This window comes from Ammospiza caudacuta, chromosome Z (genome assembly GCF_027887145.1).
Source record: "Ammospiza caudacuta isolate bAmmCau1 chromosome Z, bAmmCau1.pri, whole genome shotgun sequence".
Classification (NCBI taxonomy): domain Eukaryota; kingdom Metazoa; phylum Chordata; class Aves; order Passeriformes; family Passerellidae; genus Ammospiza; species Ammospiza caudacuta.
Genome location: NC_080632.1, coordinates 87261273 through 87278296, shown reverse-complemented (window position 1 = coordinate 87278296; position 17024 = coordinate 87261273). Strand labels below are relative to the sequence as shown.

Genomic DNA, 17024 nt, shown 5'->3' with positions numbered 1-17024 from the left:
TGAAAAATCCCAGAAAAATCCCCCAAATCCCCAAAAAGTCCCCAAAAAATCTCCCAAAAATCCCAAAAATATCCCAAAAATATCCTCAAAAAGTCCCAAAAATCCCCAAAAAGTCCCCAAAAAATCTCCCAAAATTTCCAAAAATATTCCCAAAAAAATCCCCAAAAAATCTCAGAAAAATTTTTTAAAAATCCCCAAATTTTTCAAAAAATCTCAGAAAAAATCCCCCAAAAAATCTCTTTTAATGTCCCAAAAACATCCCAAAAAAATCCCAGAAAATTTCCCAAAAAATCCCAGAAAAAAATCCCAAAAAATCCCCAAAATTTCCAGAAAAAATCCACAAAAAAATCCCCAAAAATAAAAAAAAAAAAATGCCCCAAAAAATCCCAGAAATTTGATTAAAATTAAAATAAAATCCTTCTCCCTCATGCCTCACCTGTCAATCACTCGGAGGCTCCGCCTCTTTGTAAGCGCAGGCAATCAGAGAGAAGAGAGTGGGGGCGCGGTTTATGAGTGATTGACAGCTCAATTATTTTAATTAACCAATGAAACAGTACAAAATGCGGGGCGTGCCCTATCAATCATCCCTAAACACCACCCCCTCCAAATTTCAACCAATCCCGTTTCTCCTTCCCCCCTCCGCTTCCGCCGCCATGGCCGCGCCGCGCTGATCCCCGGCCATGGCGGCTCCGCTCCCCTAGCCGTGGCCGCCATGCCGAGCGGAGCCGCCAACGCCACCGACAGCGCCGAAGCCTCGCTGCTGCTCCTCCATGACGATGACGATGTTGATGATGATGGCGGCGAGGCGGAGCTGAGGGAGGATGAGGAGGATGAAGCCGCCGCCTTGTTGTTGTTACCGCGGGGTTTGGATGTTACGGGAGGCCGGGGAATGATGGCGGCCATGCTGGCTCAGGCCTACAGTGATGGCGGAGCTGAGGGAGGGGAACAAATGGCGCTGTTGAGGAGGAGAAGCGTCAACACCACCGAGTGCGTGGCCGTGCCCAGCTCCGAGCATGTGGCCGAGATCGTGGGGCGTCAGGGTGAGTGAGGGGAAGCAATGGCGGCCCTGAGGAGATTGAGGGATGGATGCTGCTTCAACTCTTCCCGCCATTTTGGGGACCCCCTCCCAACTTCCTGTGTCCCCTCCCAGTGAGGGAGCCTCCTCTTCCTCTTCCTCCTGCCGCAAACTTTGGGGACCCCCGTGTTCCCTCATCGTCACCTCATGAGGGTCCTGACCAGTTCTTCTCGTACTGCCATTTTAGGGACCCTCCTGTCCCCTCAAAACCGAGATGGGACCTTCATCTTCATCACCTGAGGGTCCTGACCCCCTTCTCCTCTTCCAGCCATTTTGGTAACCCCCTCCCAACTTCCTGTGTCCCCTCCCAGTGAGGGAGCCTCCTCTTCCTCTTCCTCCTGCCGCAAACTTTGGGGACCCTCCTGTCTCCTCATACCCGTGGTGGGACCTTCATCTTCACCCCCTGAGGATCCTGACCCCCTTCTCCTCTTCCCGCCATTTTGGGGTTCCCTCACACCCCATGGTGGGACCTTCATCTTCACCATCTGAGGGTCCTCACCTGTTTCAACTCTTCCCGCCATTTTGGGAACCCCTCACAACTTCCAGTGTCCCCTCCCAGTGAGGGAGCCTCCTCTTCCTCTTCCTCCTGCCATGGGGAGCTTCCCCCCATTTTGGGAACCCTCCTGTCCTGTCTTCTTCACCTCATGATGATCCTGACCTCCTTCACCCCTTCCTCCCATTTTGGGGTCCCCCTCACACCCTGGGGTGGGGCCTTCATCTTCATCTCCACATCTGTCCCCCCACATCCTGAGGGCTGGGATCCCCTTCACCCCTTCCCGCCATTTTAGTGGCAGAAAGGCCAGGTTTAGATGCACCAAGGTGGGGTTTTGAAGAAGAAAAGTTCGATTTAGGGGCAGAAATATATTTACCAGAGGGCAAAAATCCATTTGTCCTGGTTTTCAGGCAGATTTTGGAGGAAACTCCCTCTAGAAAAGCAGGTTCAGGTGGTTGGGGAAAAGATTTCCTTGGAGAAAAGTGGAAAAATCTGTTTGTTTAACAGACAAAGCATTCCCCTGCCCAAAAACTGATACTAAACACCAAAAAAAATTAAACTTTGAAAGCTCTCACTGTTCTGAGGAGAGGACAGACTCAGAGTGTGCATTGGTGTGTAAGCCAGCACGGCGGCAGGATGTGGAGGAGTGAGGGCAGTTTGTGAACACAGACTCCCGGCTTTGCTCTCAGCGCCGGCTGTGAAGGGCAGCGCTTGGCGCTCGGTGTCGGCCCGGGCAGGACAGACGGACGGGAATGCACAGACAAACTGCGGGGCTGCTTCGGGCTGGGGCTGGGCTTGGGCCGGCCCCGGTGCGCTCCGGCCCCGCGGGAGCTGAGCGGGCCCGCCCACGGGAGGGAAAGGCCAGGAGCGGCTTGGGCATGGGGGAACGGCAGAGCAGGCGGGTGGGGGCGTTCCGCTGTGCACGGACTGCCGAGATCCCACGGGATGCAGGGTAAACCTCGTCTGGGAACTGTGGGAGGTGTTGGGGAGCCTGGGCTAACGGGTGCTGAGCGTGGCGTGCAGCATGGAATTGTGTCAGTATGTGTGAGTGTGTGTGTAATGAAGGATTGTGTCACTCTGTGTGTGTATGTGCGTGTGTGTGTGTGTGCAGTGAGGGATTCTGTCACTCTGTGTGTGTGTGTGTGTGTGTGTGTGTGTGTGTGTGTAATGAAGGATTGTGTCACTCTGTGTGTGTGTGTGTGTGTGCGTGTGTGTGTGTGTGTGCAGTGAGGGATTCTGTCACTGTGTGTGTGTGTAATGAATGATTCTGTCACTCTGTGTGTGTGTGAGTGCAGTGAGGGATTGTCACTGTGTGTGTGTGAGTGTGTGTGTAATGAAGGATTGTGTCACTCTCTGTGTGTGTGCGTGTGCGTGTGTGCAGTGAGGGATTCTGTCACTGTGTGTGTGTGTAATGAATGATTCTGTCACTCTGTGTGTGTGTGTGTGCAGTGAGGGATTCTGTCACTGTGTGTGTGTGAGTGTGTGTGTAATGAAGGATTGTGTCACTCTCTGTGTGTGTGTGTGTGTGCGTGTGTGTGTGTGCAGTGAGGGATTCTGTCACTCTGTGTGTGTGTGGTGTGTAATGAATGATTCTGTCACTCTGTGTGTTTGTGAGTGCAGTGAGGGATTGTCACTGTGTGTGTGTGAGTGTGTGTGTAATGAAGGATTGTGTCACTGTGTACGTGTGTGAGTCTGTGTGTGCCGGGAGGCAGACAGGAGTTCTCAGTGACCCACAGCGGCTCTGTCTGTGGCGCAGGGCTGTGCTGCCGGCCCTGCTCCCTGCGGGAAGTGTTTGTGGCCGAGGGCGCAGGGCTGGTGTGTCAGCAGAGCTCTGCGTGTGCGTGTGTGTGTGTGAGCTCCTCAGCGCCGTGCAGACAGCTGGGGGACACCCAGTCAGGGCAGGTGGGAATTTGGGAATCTCTGTGGGACGCTGGGGAGCACGGCTGGCACTCGGGGCTGGCGCTGGGGCGGTGCTGCTGGAGCCGTGCTGAGCTGCAGCTGCCCGCTGGCACCGAGCTGTGCCCGGCTGGGATGGGGCAGCGCCTCTGGCTCCCCGCGGCAGGCTGGGGCTCTGGGCGGGTGTCACAGGGTGGGCAGGGTGTCACAAGGCAGGCAGGGAGCGGGGCGGGGTGGGTGGTAGCGCTCTGCCCAAGGGCCGCCCACCAACCAACCAACCCGTGGTGTTCCCCGCGCAGGCTGCAGGATCAAGGCGCTGCGGACCAAGACCAACACGTACATCAAGACGCCGGTGCGCGGCGAGGAGCCGGTGTTCGTGGTGACGGGGCGCCGCGAGGACGTGGCCGTGGCCAAGCGCGAGATCCTGTCGGCGGCCGAGCACTTCTCGGCGATCCGGGCGTCGCGCGGCCGGGCGGCGGGGCCGTGCCGCGTGCCCGCGCTGCCGGGGCACACCACGGTGCGGGTGCGGGTGCCGTACCGCGTGGTGGGGCTGGTGGTGGGCCCCAGGGGCGCCACCATCAAGCGCATCCAGCGGCAGACGCACACGTACATCGTGACGCCCGGCCGCGACAGGGAGCCCGTGTTCGAGGTGACGGGCGTGCCCGAGAACGTGGACCGGGCGCGCGAGGAGATCGAGCTGCACATCGCCCTGCGCACCGGCGCCTTCCTGCGGCTCGGCCGCCGCGGCGACTTCCGCGACAGCGGCACCGACGTCGGCTTCGAGGGCGGCCCCGCCTGGCCCCGCGCCCGCCCCGCCATGGGCTCCAGCTACCGCAACGGCAGCTCCAGCTCCCTGGGCAGCGCCTCCACCGACTCCTGCCTGGGCGGCGGCCGCCTGGCCGACTTCAGCCCCGCCAGCCCCTTCGGCGCCGGCGCCTTCTGGGTCGGGGAGGCGCTGCCGGCCGCGGGCGCCGAGGAGCTGCCGCTGGACTCGCCCGCCTACGAGCCCCTGCCCGCGCCCTCCCCGACCGTTTGGGCGCCGTTGGAGCCCGCGGCCGCCCCGCCCGGCCCGGGCGGCGAGCCCGTGGGCAGCGCCAGGGCCCCGCGCCGCGGCAGCCGGCCCCCCTCGCCCCGCCTGTCGCCCGCCTTCCCCGAGGGCCTGGAGCAGCCGCCGGCCGGGCGGGCCCGCAGCAGCCCCCAGCCCGGGCTGCCCCTCTGCATCCCCGCCTTCTCCGCCGGCACCAACAGCTGCTCCTCGTCCGCCGGCGGCTCCGCGCCCAGCTCGCCCCCCGAGTGCCGCCGCCGGCGCGGCTGCGCGCTCTGCTGGGACGGCGAGGCCGGCGCCGCCCTCGTGCCCTGCGGCCACAGCCTGCTGTGCCCGCCGTGCGCCCGCCGGCTCTGCGCCAGCGACGCGCCCGCCTGCCCCGTGTGCCAGGCCGCCGTCACCCAGGCCGTCCACATCCACCGCTGAGCCCGCACCGTGCCAGGCCGGGCAGCGGGGCTGCGGCACACCGGGGGTGCTCTCCGTTACTCACAGCTGGAAGCACCGAGGCTGTGGGCCCTGCGTGCAGAGCGCCCTGTGTGACCAGGCCCCGTGCTGGCAGCCCCACACAGGGCCACCTGCCACGGGGCCGCGGCACCGTCAGCACCCACGCTTCCCATGCTGCCTTCTCTGCACTGCCCGTGCTCACGGCCGGTCTGGGAAACGCCTTCCCACCCGCGCCTCGTCCTGCAGCGCTGCAAACGCCTGCCCTGGCCCTGGGGACACAAACCGTATGAGGAGCGACTGAGGGAGCTGGGGGTGTTCAGCCTGCAGAAAAGGAGACTCAGGGGTGACCTCATCACTCTCTTCAGCTTCCTGAAGGGTGGCTCTGGTGAGCTGGGGGTCGGTCTCTTTCTCCGGGCAGCAACAGACAGAACAAGAGGACACAGTCTCAAGCTGCGCCAAGGGAGATGCAGGCTAGAATTAAGGAGGAAGTATTTTACAGAAAGAGTGGTCAAACACTGGAATCATCTACCCAGGGAGGTGGTGGAGTCACCATCCCTCGAAGAGTTTAAAAAGACTGGATGTGGCACTTGGTGCCATGATCTAGTTGAGGTGTTAGAACATGGGTTGGACTCGATGATCTTCCAGCCTAGAATTTCTGTGATTCTGGGACACAGGCAGGGACAGGGACAGGGACAGGAGCGGGGATGAGTCACGGGCAGGGCCTGGAGCGGCCGGGCAGGGCCTCAGGGTTTGTGATTCCCACGGGAGCAGCCAGGCTGTGTTGGGCAGCGTGTCCTGTCCGCGGAGGAGCTGTCTGAGGAGCTGTCCCAGGCCCCTGCCCAGGGTCTGTGAGGGCGCTGGCATTCCGTGTGTCCCCCCAGGCTGTTCCCCGTCGCCTCCCAGCCAGCTGCAGATCCAGATGTGCCGCGTCGCCGTGTCCCTGCTCCTCTGCGCACGCCGTGGATCCGTGGTTTATTTCAGCGAGCGAAAGGAATGCGGGGCTGCTCGCCGCTCAGCCACCTGCACTCGGTTTGGTTCGTTTCAAAAGGTCTTTGCAATCACGAGTTTAACGAAGAAAAAGGAAAGGAGTCTCTGGATGTGTCCAGCTCTCCATCCCCAGAACGTTCCCAAATCTGCGCTGGCACGAGTTACACCAACAAACAAAGCAAACAGAACAGGATAAAAACCAAAACATAAAAAGGAAGGAAAAAAGAAAGGAAAAAAATTAAACAGAACGGAGTTCTGGTGGATTTTTTCTATTTTTGTTTTGGAAGCGTTATTTTCCCAAGACAAAGCTTTTTTTCTCAGTATAACAGAAAAAGAAAAAAAAGAAAAAACGAAATTACGCCTATGTTGAACTAGTAAATACGCAGAAAAGTCTATTTTTTATTTCCACTTGAAGAGTTACATTTCGTATTACGAGTTTACAGAAAACGGTTTTTATTGGGTGATTCCAGTCTGGGAGCTGCCCTGAGGGCACAGGCAGTGTCCAGGCAGTGTCCGGGCAGTGTCCGAGCAGGGCAGTGTCCGAGCAGGGCAGTGTCCGGGCAGTGTCCGAGCAGTGTCCGGGCAGGGCAGTGTCCGGGCAGTGTCCGAGCAGTGTCCGAGCAGGGCAGTGTCCGAGCAGTGTCCGGGCAGGGCAGTGTCCGAGCAGGGCAGTGTCCGAGCAGTGTCCGGGCAGGGCAGTGTCCGAGCAGGGCAGTGTCCGAGCAGTGTCCGAGCAGGGCAGTGTCCGAGCAGGGCAGTGTCCGAGCAGTGTCCGAGCAGGGCAGTGTCCGGGCAGTGTCCGAGCAGTGTCCGAGCAGGGCAGTGTCCGAGCAGGGCAGTGTCCGGGCAGTGTCCGAGCAGGGCAGTGTCCGAGCAGTGTCCGAGCAGGGCAGTGTCCGGGCAGTGTCCGAGCAGTGTCCGAGCAGGGCAGTGTCCGAGCAGGGCAGTGTCCGGGCAGTGTCCGAGCAGGGCAGTGTCCGAGCAGTGTCCGAGCAGGGCAGTGTCCGGGCAGTGTCCGAGCAGTGTCCGAGCAGGGCAGTGTCCGAGCAGGGCAGTGTCCGAGCAGTGTCCGAGCAGGGCAGTGTCCGAGCAGGGCAGTGTCCGGGCAGTGTCCGAGCAGGGCAGTGTCCGAGCAGTGTCCGAGCAGTGTCCGAGCAGGGCAGTGTCTGAGCAGTGTCCGGGCAGGGCAGTGTCCGGGCAGTGTCCGAGCAGTGTCCGAGCAGGGCAGTGTCCGAGCAGTGTCCGAGCAGGGCAGTGTCCGAGCAGTGTCCGGGCAGGGCAGTGTCCGAGCAGGGCAGTGTCCGAGCAGTGTCCGAGCAGGGCAGTGTCCGAGCAGTGTCCGAGCAGTGTCCGAGCAGGGCAGTGTCCGAGCAGTGTCCGAGCAGTGTCCGAGCAGGGCAGTGTCTGAGCAGTGTCCGGGCAGGGCAGTGTCCGGGCAGTGTCCGAGCAGGGCAGTGTCCGGGCAGGGCAGTGTCCGGGCAGGGCAGTGTCCGGGCAGTGTCCGGGCAGGGCAGTGTCCGGGCAGGGCAGTGTCCGGGCAGGGCAGTGTCCGAGCAGGGCAGTGTCCGGGCAGTGTCCGGGCAGTGTCCGGCCTGCTTTGGGGTTTGCAGGTTTTGCTACATTTTTGTTATGTTCCTGCAGGGATTTCGGGCCCGATTTTGGTAAATTTACAGAATCCGTATATTTTATGGCAAAGGCCTGTAGCGGATCCCGGCCAAAGCACTGAGATTATCTATTATTATATATTTGCTGTAAAGAGAACTATGAGAGATTTATTTTTCTGATAATAAATGTTACGTAATGAAGCCTTGTCTCATTGATTGGACATTCATGTGAGAGTGTGTGTGAGTGTGTGTGAGTGTGTGTGAGTGTGTGTGAGTGTGTGTGTGATCAGCTGTGTGTGTGTGCTGGGTGTGGGATTTGGGTCTGGGGGCTCAGTGAGGGGCTCTGTGCCTGTGCCCGTGCCCGGCTCTGTGCCCGTGCCCGGCTCTGTGCCTGTGCCCGGCTCTGTGCCTGTGCCCGTGCCCGGCTCTGTGCCTGTGCCCGGCTCTGTGCCTGTGCCCGGCTCTGTGCCTGTGCCCGTGCCCGGCTCTGTGCCTGTGCCCGGCTCTGTGCCTGTGCCCGGCTCTGTGCCTGTGCCCGTGCCCGGCTCTGTGCCTGTGCCCGGCTCTGTGCCCGTGCCCGGCTCTGTGCCTGTGCCCGGCTCTGTGCCTGTGCCCGTGCCCGGCTCTGTGCCTGTGCCCGGCTCTGTGCCTGTGCCCGGCTCTGTGCCTGTGCCCGTGCCCGGCTCTGTGCCTGTGCCCGGCTCTGTGCCTGTGCCCGTGCCCGGCTCTGTGCCTGTGCCCGGCTCTGTGCCTGTGCCCGTGCCCAGCTCTGTGCCCGGCTCTGTGCCTGTGCCCGGCTCTGTGCCTGTGCCCGGCTCTGTGCCTGTGCCCGTGCCCGGCTCTGTGCCTGTGCCCGGCTCTGTGCCTGTGCCCGTGCCCGGCTCTGTGCCTGTGCCCGGCTCTGTGCCTGTGCCTGGCTCTGTGCCTGTGCCCGTGCCCGGCTCTGTGCCCGGCTCTGTGCCTGTGCCCGTGCCCGGCTCTGTGCCTGTGCCCGGCTCTGTGCCTGTGCCCGGCTCTGTGCCTGTGCCCGTGCCCAGCTCTGTGCCCGGCTCTGTGCCTGTGCCCGGCTCTGTGCCTGTGCCCGTGCCCGGCTCTGTGCCCGGCTCTGTGCCCGTGCCCAGCTCTGTGCCCGGCTCTGTGCCCGTGCCCGGCCCTGTGCCTGTGCCTGTGCCCGGCTCTGTGCCCGTGCCCAGCTCTGTGCCCGGCTCTGTGCCCGTGCCCGGCCCTGTGCCTGTGCCCGTGCCTGGCTCTGTGCCCGTGCCCGGCTCTGTGCCTGTGCCCGTGCCTGGCTCTGTGCCCGTGCCCGGCTCTGTGCCTGTGCCCGTGCCTGGCTCTGTGCCCGTGCCCGGCTCTGTGCCTGTGCCCGTGCCTGGCTCTGTGCCCGGCTCTGTGCCTGTGCCCGTGCCCAGCTCTGTGCCCGGCTCTGTGCCTGTGCCCGGCTCTGTGCCTGTGCCCGTGCCCAGCTCTGTGCCCGGCTCTGTGCCTGTGCCCGGCTCTGTGCCCGGCTCTGTGCCTGTGCCCGTGCCTGACTCTGTGCCCGTGCCCGGCTCTGTGCCTGTGCCCGTGCCTGGCTCTGTGCCTGGCTCTGTGCCTGTGCCCGTGCCCAGCTCTGTGCCCGGCTCTGTGCCTGTGCCCGGCTCTGTGCCCGGCTCTGTGCCTGTGCCCGTACCCAGCTCTGTGCCTGTGCCCGTGCCCGGCTCTCGCCGCTCTGCTGGACAGCGACATTAGTTGGGGTTTTTGTTATGGAAGAGTCAATAAACTCAGCGTTAATGAACTCAGACGTTTCCGCAGCTGCTGGAGCGCTGCGCTGCCGTCCCGGGCTGGCCCGGGCTGTCCTGATCTGTCCCCGGCTGCCCGGACTGTCCCCGGCTGTCCCGGGCTGTGCCGAGGCCCTGAGGCCCCTCCCTTGGCCAGGCCGGCTCGGGGATGGCTCGGGGATGGCTCGGGGATGGCTCGGGGATGGCTCGGGGATGGCTCGGGGATGGCTCAGGGATGGCCAGGCCAGCTCAGGGATGGCTCAGGGATGGCTCGGGGATGGCTCAGGGATGGCTCGGGGATGGCTCAGGGATGGCTCGGGGATGGCTCAGGGATGGCTCGGGGATGGCTCGGGGATGGCTCAGGGATGGCTCAGGGATGGCTCGGGGATGGCTCGGGGATGGCCAGGCCAGCTCAGGGATGGCTCAGGGATGGCTCCAGGGGCTCCTCCAGGTGGGGCAGACTCCATGAGCTCCACGCGGAGGTGGAGCAGAACAAAGCTGCCAAGGAGAGCTGCCCTGGCTGCACTTTGGGCTGCACCGGCTGCACTTCGCTCCCTGAGCCCAAGCAGGGCAGGGGCTGGGATGGGGCTGGGATGGGGCTGGGATGGGATGGGATGGGATGGGATGGGATGGGATGGGATGGGATGGGATGGGATGGGATGGGATGGGGCTGGGATGGGATGGGATGGGATGGGGCTGGGATGGGATGGGATGGGATGGGATGGGAGGGGATGGGATGTGATGGGATGGGGCTGGGATGGGGCTGAGGCGCCGCGTTCGGGTCAGGCTGCCCCAGCCAGGGCAGGGAGCAAACGGGCCCAGACCTGCAGGGAATTTCGTGGGTCGCGGCGATCCTGGCAGGGCCTGGGAGAGGCACAGAGCCACAGCAGCTTTCAGCCTGGCAAAGCTCCCCACGGGCACCGAGTGCCACCCTGCCACCAGCACTGCCACGGCCACCACTGACCCCTGTGCCCAGGTGCCCAACCTGCCCCGAGCCGTGCCAGGCTGTGCCGGGCCACGGGATGGCACTACGGAGCGACTGTGTGAGTGTCACTGAGTGTCACTGTGAGTGTCACTGTGAGTGTCACTGTGTCACTGTGTCACTGTCACTGTGAGTGTCACTGTCACTGTGTCACTGTGTCACTGTGTCACTGTGAGTGTCACTGAGTGTAACTGTGAGCGTCACTGTCACTGCATTGCCCCTGGCCAAGCCCTTCACACTCTCCCCAAACCACAGAATGTCCCCAGAGTGCTGGGCAGTGTCCCCGGGTGTCCCCAGGGCCGGCTGGCACCCTTGGGTAACGGGACTGGAACAGGACCTGGCCCTGGCCACTGCAGGGTGCCCCGGTGTCCCCACAGCGTCACCTGCCCTGGGTGGCCCCTGGCCCTGGGTGACGCCACGGTGGCCCTGGGGGACTCCAGCCCCTCTGGTGCCCCCAGAGCCGCCGGGTGGCAGAACCGAGGACATGGAGTGTCACCTGTCCCACGGCCCGGGGGACACAGAACTGGGGACATGGCCAGTGCCGGATGACACTGAGCCGGGGACATGGCCAGTGCCGGGTGACACTGAGCTGGGGACACGGCCAGTGCTGGGTGACAGCCGGGGACACGGCCAGTGCCGGGTGACACTGAGCCGGGGACACGGCCAGTGCTGGGTGACACAGAGCCGGGGCAGTGGGACAGGACAGACTGCCCGGACAGTGACACCGGGACAGGACAGACTGCCCGGACAGGACACGGCCCGCACGGCTCTGCGGGCGCTGCTGGATCCTCACGGCTCTGCCGCAGCGCAACCGCGACTCAGTAAAAGCAAACAAACAGAGACATTTGCAAAACCCCAAACCGCGAGGCAGCGCTTTATTCCGGCCGGATTTCGATCGCCCGCGGCTCATTGCCCGCGTTTGGCACCAGCTGGTTCCCCGGCCCCGGTGCGTCCGTGGGGCGGAGCTGCCCCTCGGGAGCGCCCCCGGCCCCGCAGCCCCGGCCCCGCAGCCCCGGTGGGCCATTGCTGCCCCCGCTGCCCCGGCGCGGCTCCTTTCGGGAGCGGTCACAGTCCCGGCGGCGACATGCGGCACCTCAGCCAGCTCCGTGCTCAGCCCCAGCTCCGTGCTCAACCCAGCTCCATCCTCATCCCCAGCTCCGTGCTCAGCCAGCTCCGTGCTCAGCCAGCTCCGTGCTCAGCCCAGCTCCGTGCTCACCCAGCCCCGTGCTCAGCCCCAGCTCCGCGCTCAGCCCCAGCCCCGTGCTCAGCCCCAGCTCCGCGCTCAGCCCCAGCTCCGTGCTCAGCCCAGCTCCGTGCCCAGCCCCAGCTCCGTGCTCACCCAGCTCCGCGCTCACCCAGCCCCGTGCTCAGCCCAGCTCCGTGCCCAGCCCCAGCTCCGTGCTCACCCAGCTCCGCGCTCAGCCCAGCTCCGCGCTCAGCCCCAGCTCCGTGCTCAGCCCAGCCCCGTGCTCAGCCCCAGCCCCGTGCTCAGCCCAGCTCCGCGCTCACCCAGCTCCGCGCTCAGCCCCAGCTCCGCGCTCAGCCCCAGCTCCGCGCTCAGCCCAGCTCCGCGCTCAGCCCCAGCTCCGCGCTCAGCCCCAGCCCCGTGCTCAGCCCAGCTCCGCGCTCAGCCCCAGCTCCGCGCTCAGCCCCAGCTCCGCGCTCAGCCCCAGCTCCGCGCTCAGCCCCAGCCCCGTGCTCAGCCCAACCCCGAGCAGCCTCTCCCCGCCCGGTGCCTGCTCCAGCAGGGCCAGACACCGCTGCTCTCTGAAGTGTGCGTGTGCAGGTCAAGGAGAGGAAAGAGACAGAAAACAACCTAAAACGGGAATGCCACGCTCCACCTGCAGGATGATGGGCAGCAGGAGGCAGAGCCAGAGCCTCTGGTCCTGATTTGGCACTGGGGGTCATCCCCTGGGTCACTCCGTGGGTCACTCCAAGGGTCATTCCATGGGTCACTCTGTGGGTCACTCTGTGGGTCATTTTGTGGGTCACTCTATGGGTCACTCTGTGGGTCATTCCACGGGTCATCCCTTGGGTCACTCCATGGGTCACTCCAAGGGTCATCCCCTGCGTCACTCCATGGGTCACTCTCTGGGTCACTCCGTGGGTCATTCCATGGGTCACTCCATGGGTCACTCCAAGGGTCACTCCATGGGTCACTCTGCGGGTCACTCCGTGGGTCACTCTGTGGGTCACTCCATGGGTCACTCTGTGGGTCACTCTGTGGGTCACTCCAAGGATCATCCCCTGCATCACTCCATGGGTCACTCCGTGGGTCACTCCGTGGGTCACTCCGTGGGTCACTCTGTGGGTCACTCCGTGAGTCACTCCAAGCGTCACTCTGTGGGTCACTCTGTGGGTCACTCCGTGGGTCACTCCGTGGGTCAGACGGGGAGGCCGCGAGGATTTGCTGTTCCTGCAGCCCCAGGAGGGCGTTCCAGGGAATGCCACCACGTGGGGAGGTCACAGCTCAGTCTGGCACCCCCGGCCCGTGGTGATGTCCCCACAGTGTCCCCATGCTGTCACAGCCCCAGCACGGGGCAAGGGGCACCCACAGCGACCCAGATCCCGCTCGGGACCCTGGGCTGGGCTGTGGGCCGGGGCTGGTGTGAGCTCTGACCCTGGCACTGCCCAGAGCTCTGGAACCGCAGCTCTGACCCTGGAACTGCAGCTCTGACCCTGGAACTGCAGCTCTGACCCTGGAACCGCAGCTCTGACCCTGGAACTGCAGCTCTGACCCTGGAACTGCAGCTCTGACCCTGGAACCGCAGCTCTGACCCTGGAACTGCAGCTCTGGAACCGCAGCTCTGACCCTGGAACCACAGCTCTGACCCTGGAACTGCAGCTCTGGAACTGCAGCTCTGACCCTGGAACCGCAGCTCTGACCCTGGAACCGCAGCTCTGGAACCGCAGCTCTGACCCTGGAACTGCAGCTCTGGAACCGCAGCTCTGACCCCGGAACCGCAGCTCTGGAACCGCAGCTCTGGAACCGCAGCTCTGACCCCGAGCCGTGCCATCCCCGAGCTCTCCCGGCCCCAGCAAACCCGGCAGCTCCGAGCACCCTCCAGAAACCGGGTACAAACTCTGCCGAATGAAACAAAGGAGTCGAGAGCTGAATCTTTACCTTTTTTAATCAAAAACATACTCTGTTACAGAATCTCAGGAAAGTTAGCTACAGTATATTATCCACAAACTAGGTCTAATGAAAAACGTACAGGAAGCTACAAAGGAACTACTGGGAATTCTGTTGACCGCTTATCAAAAGGCAATGGCTGAAGAAAAGAAATGCCGAACCAGGTTCCCGCGCCTGAAAATCCCTCTCGGGGTGAGTCTGGGGTTATGGGCACCTCACAGCTCCCACTGCAGCTGCATCACAACTTCGGGCGCCGCCAAACCGCACCGAGAACACGGGAAAGCTCACTGGGGCAGGGCAGCGCCAGCGGGGGCTGTGCCACTGTCCCGCACACCGGGGACACAGAGCCCAGAGGCACAGCAGCAGCGCCAGGGCCGGCCGGGGGCCCTCAGGGTGTCACTGCTCCCTCAGTGTCACTGTGACACTGTCACTGTCACTGCTCCCTCAGTGTCACCGTAACACTGTCACTGTCACTGCTCCCTCAGCCCCACAGTGACACTGTCACTGTCACTGCTCCCTCAGTGTCACCGTAACACTGTCACTGCTCCATCAGCCCCACACTGTCACTGTCACTGTCACTGCTCCCTCAGTGTCACCGTAACACTGTCACTGTCACTGCTCCCTCAGCCCCACAGTGACACTGTCACTGTCACTGCTCCCTCAGTGTCACCGTAACACTGTCACTGTCACCGCTCCCTCAGCCCCACAGTGACACTGTCACTGTCACCGCTCCCTCAGCCCCACAGTGACACTGTCACTGTCACTGCTCCCTCAGTGTCACCGTAACACTGTCACTGCTCCATCAGCCCCACACTGTCACTGTCACTGTCACTGCTCCCTCAGCGTCACCGTGACACTGTCACTGTCACTGCTCCCTCAGGCTCACAATGTCACTGTCACTGTCACTGCTCCCTCAGCGTCACCATGACACTGTCACTGTCACTGCTCCCTCAGTGTCACCGTAACACTGTCACTGTCACTGCTCCCTCAGCCCCACAGTGACACTGTCACTGTCACTGCTCCCTCAGTGTCACCGTAACACTGTCACTGTCACTGCTCCCTCAGCCCCACAGTGACACTGTCACTGTCACTGCTCCCTCAGCCCCACAGTGACACTGTCACTGCTCCATCAGCCCCACACTGTCACTGTCACTGTCACTGCTCCCTCAGCGTCACCGTGACACTGTCACTGTCACTGCTCCCTCAGGCTCACAATGTCACTGTCACTGTCACTGCTCCCTCAGCCCCACAGTGACACTGTCACTGTTCCATCAGCCCCACACTGTCACTGTCACTGTCACTGCTCCCTCAGTGTCACTGTGACACTGTCACTGTCACTGCTCCCTCAGTCCCACAGTGTCACTGTCACTGCTCCCTCAGCGTCACCGTGACACTGTCACTGTCACTGCTCCCTCAGGCTCACAATGTCACTGTCACTGCTCCCACAGTCCCACAGTGACACTGTCACTGTCACTGCTCCCTCAGCCTCACAATGTCACTGTCACTGTCACTGCTCCCTCAGTCCCACACTGTCACTGTCACCGCTCCCTCAGTCCCACACTGTCACTGTCACCGCTCCCTCAGTCCCACACTGTCACTGTCACCGCTCCCTCAGTCCCACAGTGTCACTGTCACTGTCACTGTCACCGCTCCCTCAGTCCCACAGTGTCACTGTCACTGCCCCCTCAGCGTCACCCGCAGAAGGGATGGAAGGAAGGGTTTTGTCTCCATCCCGAGGATCCCTGCTGTAGCTCAGCCCTTCCCAGCCGTTCCAGCGGGAAGGTTTCCTCTCTGCGCCTGCAGTGGGTTCAGTGTGAATGCTCCCCTCTCCACACTGACAATGACAGTGGGATAAAGCCATTGAATCTCCCTTTAAACAACCCAGCGCTGATCCCAGCTCCCATCAAACCCCCCAGTGCCGATCCCAGCTCCCATCAAACCCCCCAGTGCCGATCCCAGCTCCCATCAAACCCCCCAGCGCTGATCCCAGCTCCCATCAAACCTGCCAGCGCTGATCCCAGCTCCCATCAAACCCCCCAGCGCTGATCCCAGCTCCCATCAAACCCCCCAGCGCTGATCCCAGCTCCCATCAAACCCCCCAGCGCTGATCCCAGCTCCCATCAAACCCCCCAGCGCCGATCCCAGCTGGGCAGACAAAGCGAAAGCACAAAGGGCTCCAGCACAAAGGGCTCCAGCACAAAGGGCTCTGGGGGTGAGGAGCGGGGCCACGGCCTCGGGAAGGGCTGAGCAGAGCCCCAGGGAGCTGCTGCAGGTGCAAGCTCAATAAATCCTGGCTGGGTCACCAAACTGGGGCTGGGGACAATTCAGCACCCTTGGCATCCCTGCCCGCACAGGAGGGATCACCTCCAGCCCCAGGGCGCTGCTGCAGCCCCTCCTCAGCTCTCACACACAAATGCAAGCCTGTCAAGAACTCAATGCTGCTGCTGTTCCAGCCCACTGTGTGCTGCCTTTTACGCCTTGTCATGAAAGTACAAAAGTTATTTAACAGCATATGAAAGACCACGAATAAGATTGTCTCGTTTTTCTTCAACAGCTGCAAGGGCGCCGTTTTGGGAGCTGCTTGGTGGAGAAGATGAATGCCTCTCAGCTTTCACTGCCTCTGACTTCTCCTGCTGTAAATACAGTGACTTCTTGTAATAAAATCATCAGATACTGTTTTGTTCTGAACATTCTGGGGCATCCATGCATTTTGCAGGTGGAGATTTGCAAACATCTGTACAAAACCTCGCCTTGCCAAGGGAATTCTCTCAGCCTGTAACACAAGCAGCAGGAGGGGCAGCAGGCTGAGCCAGCCTTTCCCTGTCTTGCCCGGGTTTGGCACAGCCACAGGGCCAGCGAGGGGGGCAGCTTTCTGGCCAGGCAGCCACGCAAAGCCAAACAGATAATTTGGGGCCAAAACCCGGGATAACAGCAAACAAACTCTGCTCTTCCCAGGGATCGGGGCTGCCACCTCAGAGGGGACAAACGGCGAAAGCCAGCCTGAGGGAGGCAGCAGGGAAAATAATGACATTAATGAAAATAGGGGAAATGGATCCATTTCTGGCCGAGGCTCTGGAGCCTCCCGTGCTGGAGCAGCGCTGCCGGCTGCCTCCGCAGGAATTCCAGCATTTGGGAGCAGCGACACCCAAGCGCTGCCGGAGCCCCGCAGGTTCCCGAACCGCTGCCGGGGCTGGGCTGGAGGGCCCGGAGCGATCCCTGCAGGATTGCGGGGCTGCTGCAGCCGTGCCGACAGCGCTGCGGGACCCGCCGGGGCCAGGAGCTCAGGGCGGGCAGTGTCTGCTCCCTGCTCACCGCCGGTGTGCCTGAGATGGGGACAGCCCCTGCTCCCTGCTCCCTGTGCCTGGAGCAGAGATCCCCGGGAGAGGCTCTCCCTCCCAGGTAAGGCAGCGCTGAAAGCAGAAGCCGGCCGTGCTTCCCAGCGAGTTCAAGCCCAGGGACCCCAGGGCTGTGCTGCCCGGGCTGGGGGAGCCCCACGGCTCAGAGCAGCGGCCTCGGAGTGTAGTAAACCCCTCAGGTTCAGCCAGGGCCCCTTGGAGAACAGAATGCTGACACAGCGGCAAAGAAGTTTCCTGTCTCCAGGGACATCC

The 17024-nt window shown here is 62.3% G+C and overlaps 1 protein-coding gene across 1 annotated transcript; it reads left to right on the top strand.

Moving 5' to 3' along the window:
• Window positions 1-659: 659 nt before the first annotated feature.
• On the top strand, window positions 660-4935 carry MEX3C (mex-3 RNA binding family member C). Its single transcript, XM_058824491.1, has 2 exons — window positions 660-1040; window positions 3764-4935. Exons 1-2 carry the CDS (start codon window positions 713-715, stop codon window positions 4933-4935), a joined length of 1500 nt encoding a protein of 499 aa, XP_058680474.1. The 5' UTR covers window positions 660-712.
• The last annotated feature ends 12089 nt before the right edge of the window (window positions 4936-17024 follow it).

Coding starts and splice junctions, on each gene's coding strand:
- MEX3C (XM_058824491.1), top strand. CDS start 713: ATGCCGAGCGGAGCCGCCAACGCCACCGACAGCGCCGAAGCCTCGCTG. Junction 1,041..3,763: donor CGAGATCGTGGGGCGTCAGG/GTGAGTGAGGGG, acceptor TTCCCCGCGCAG/GCTGCAGGATCAAGGCGCTG.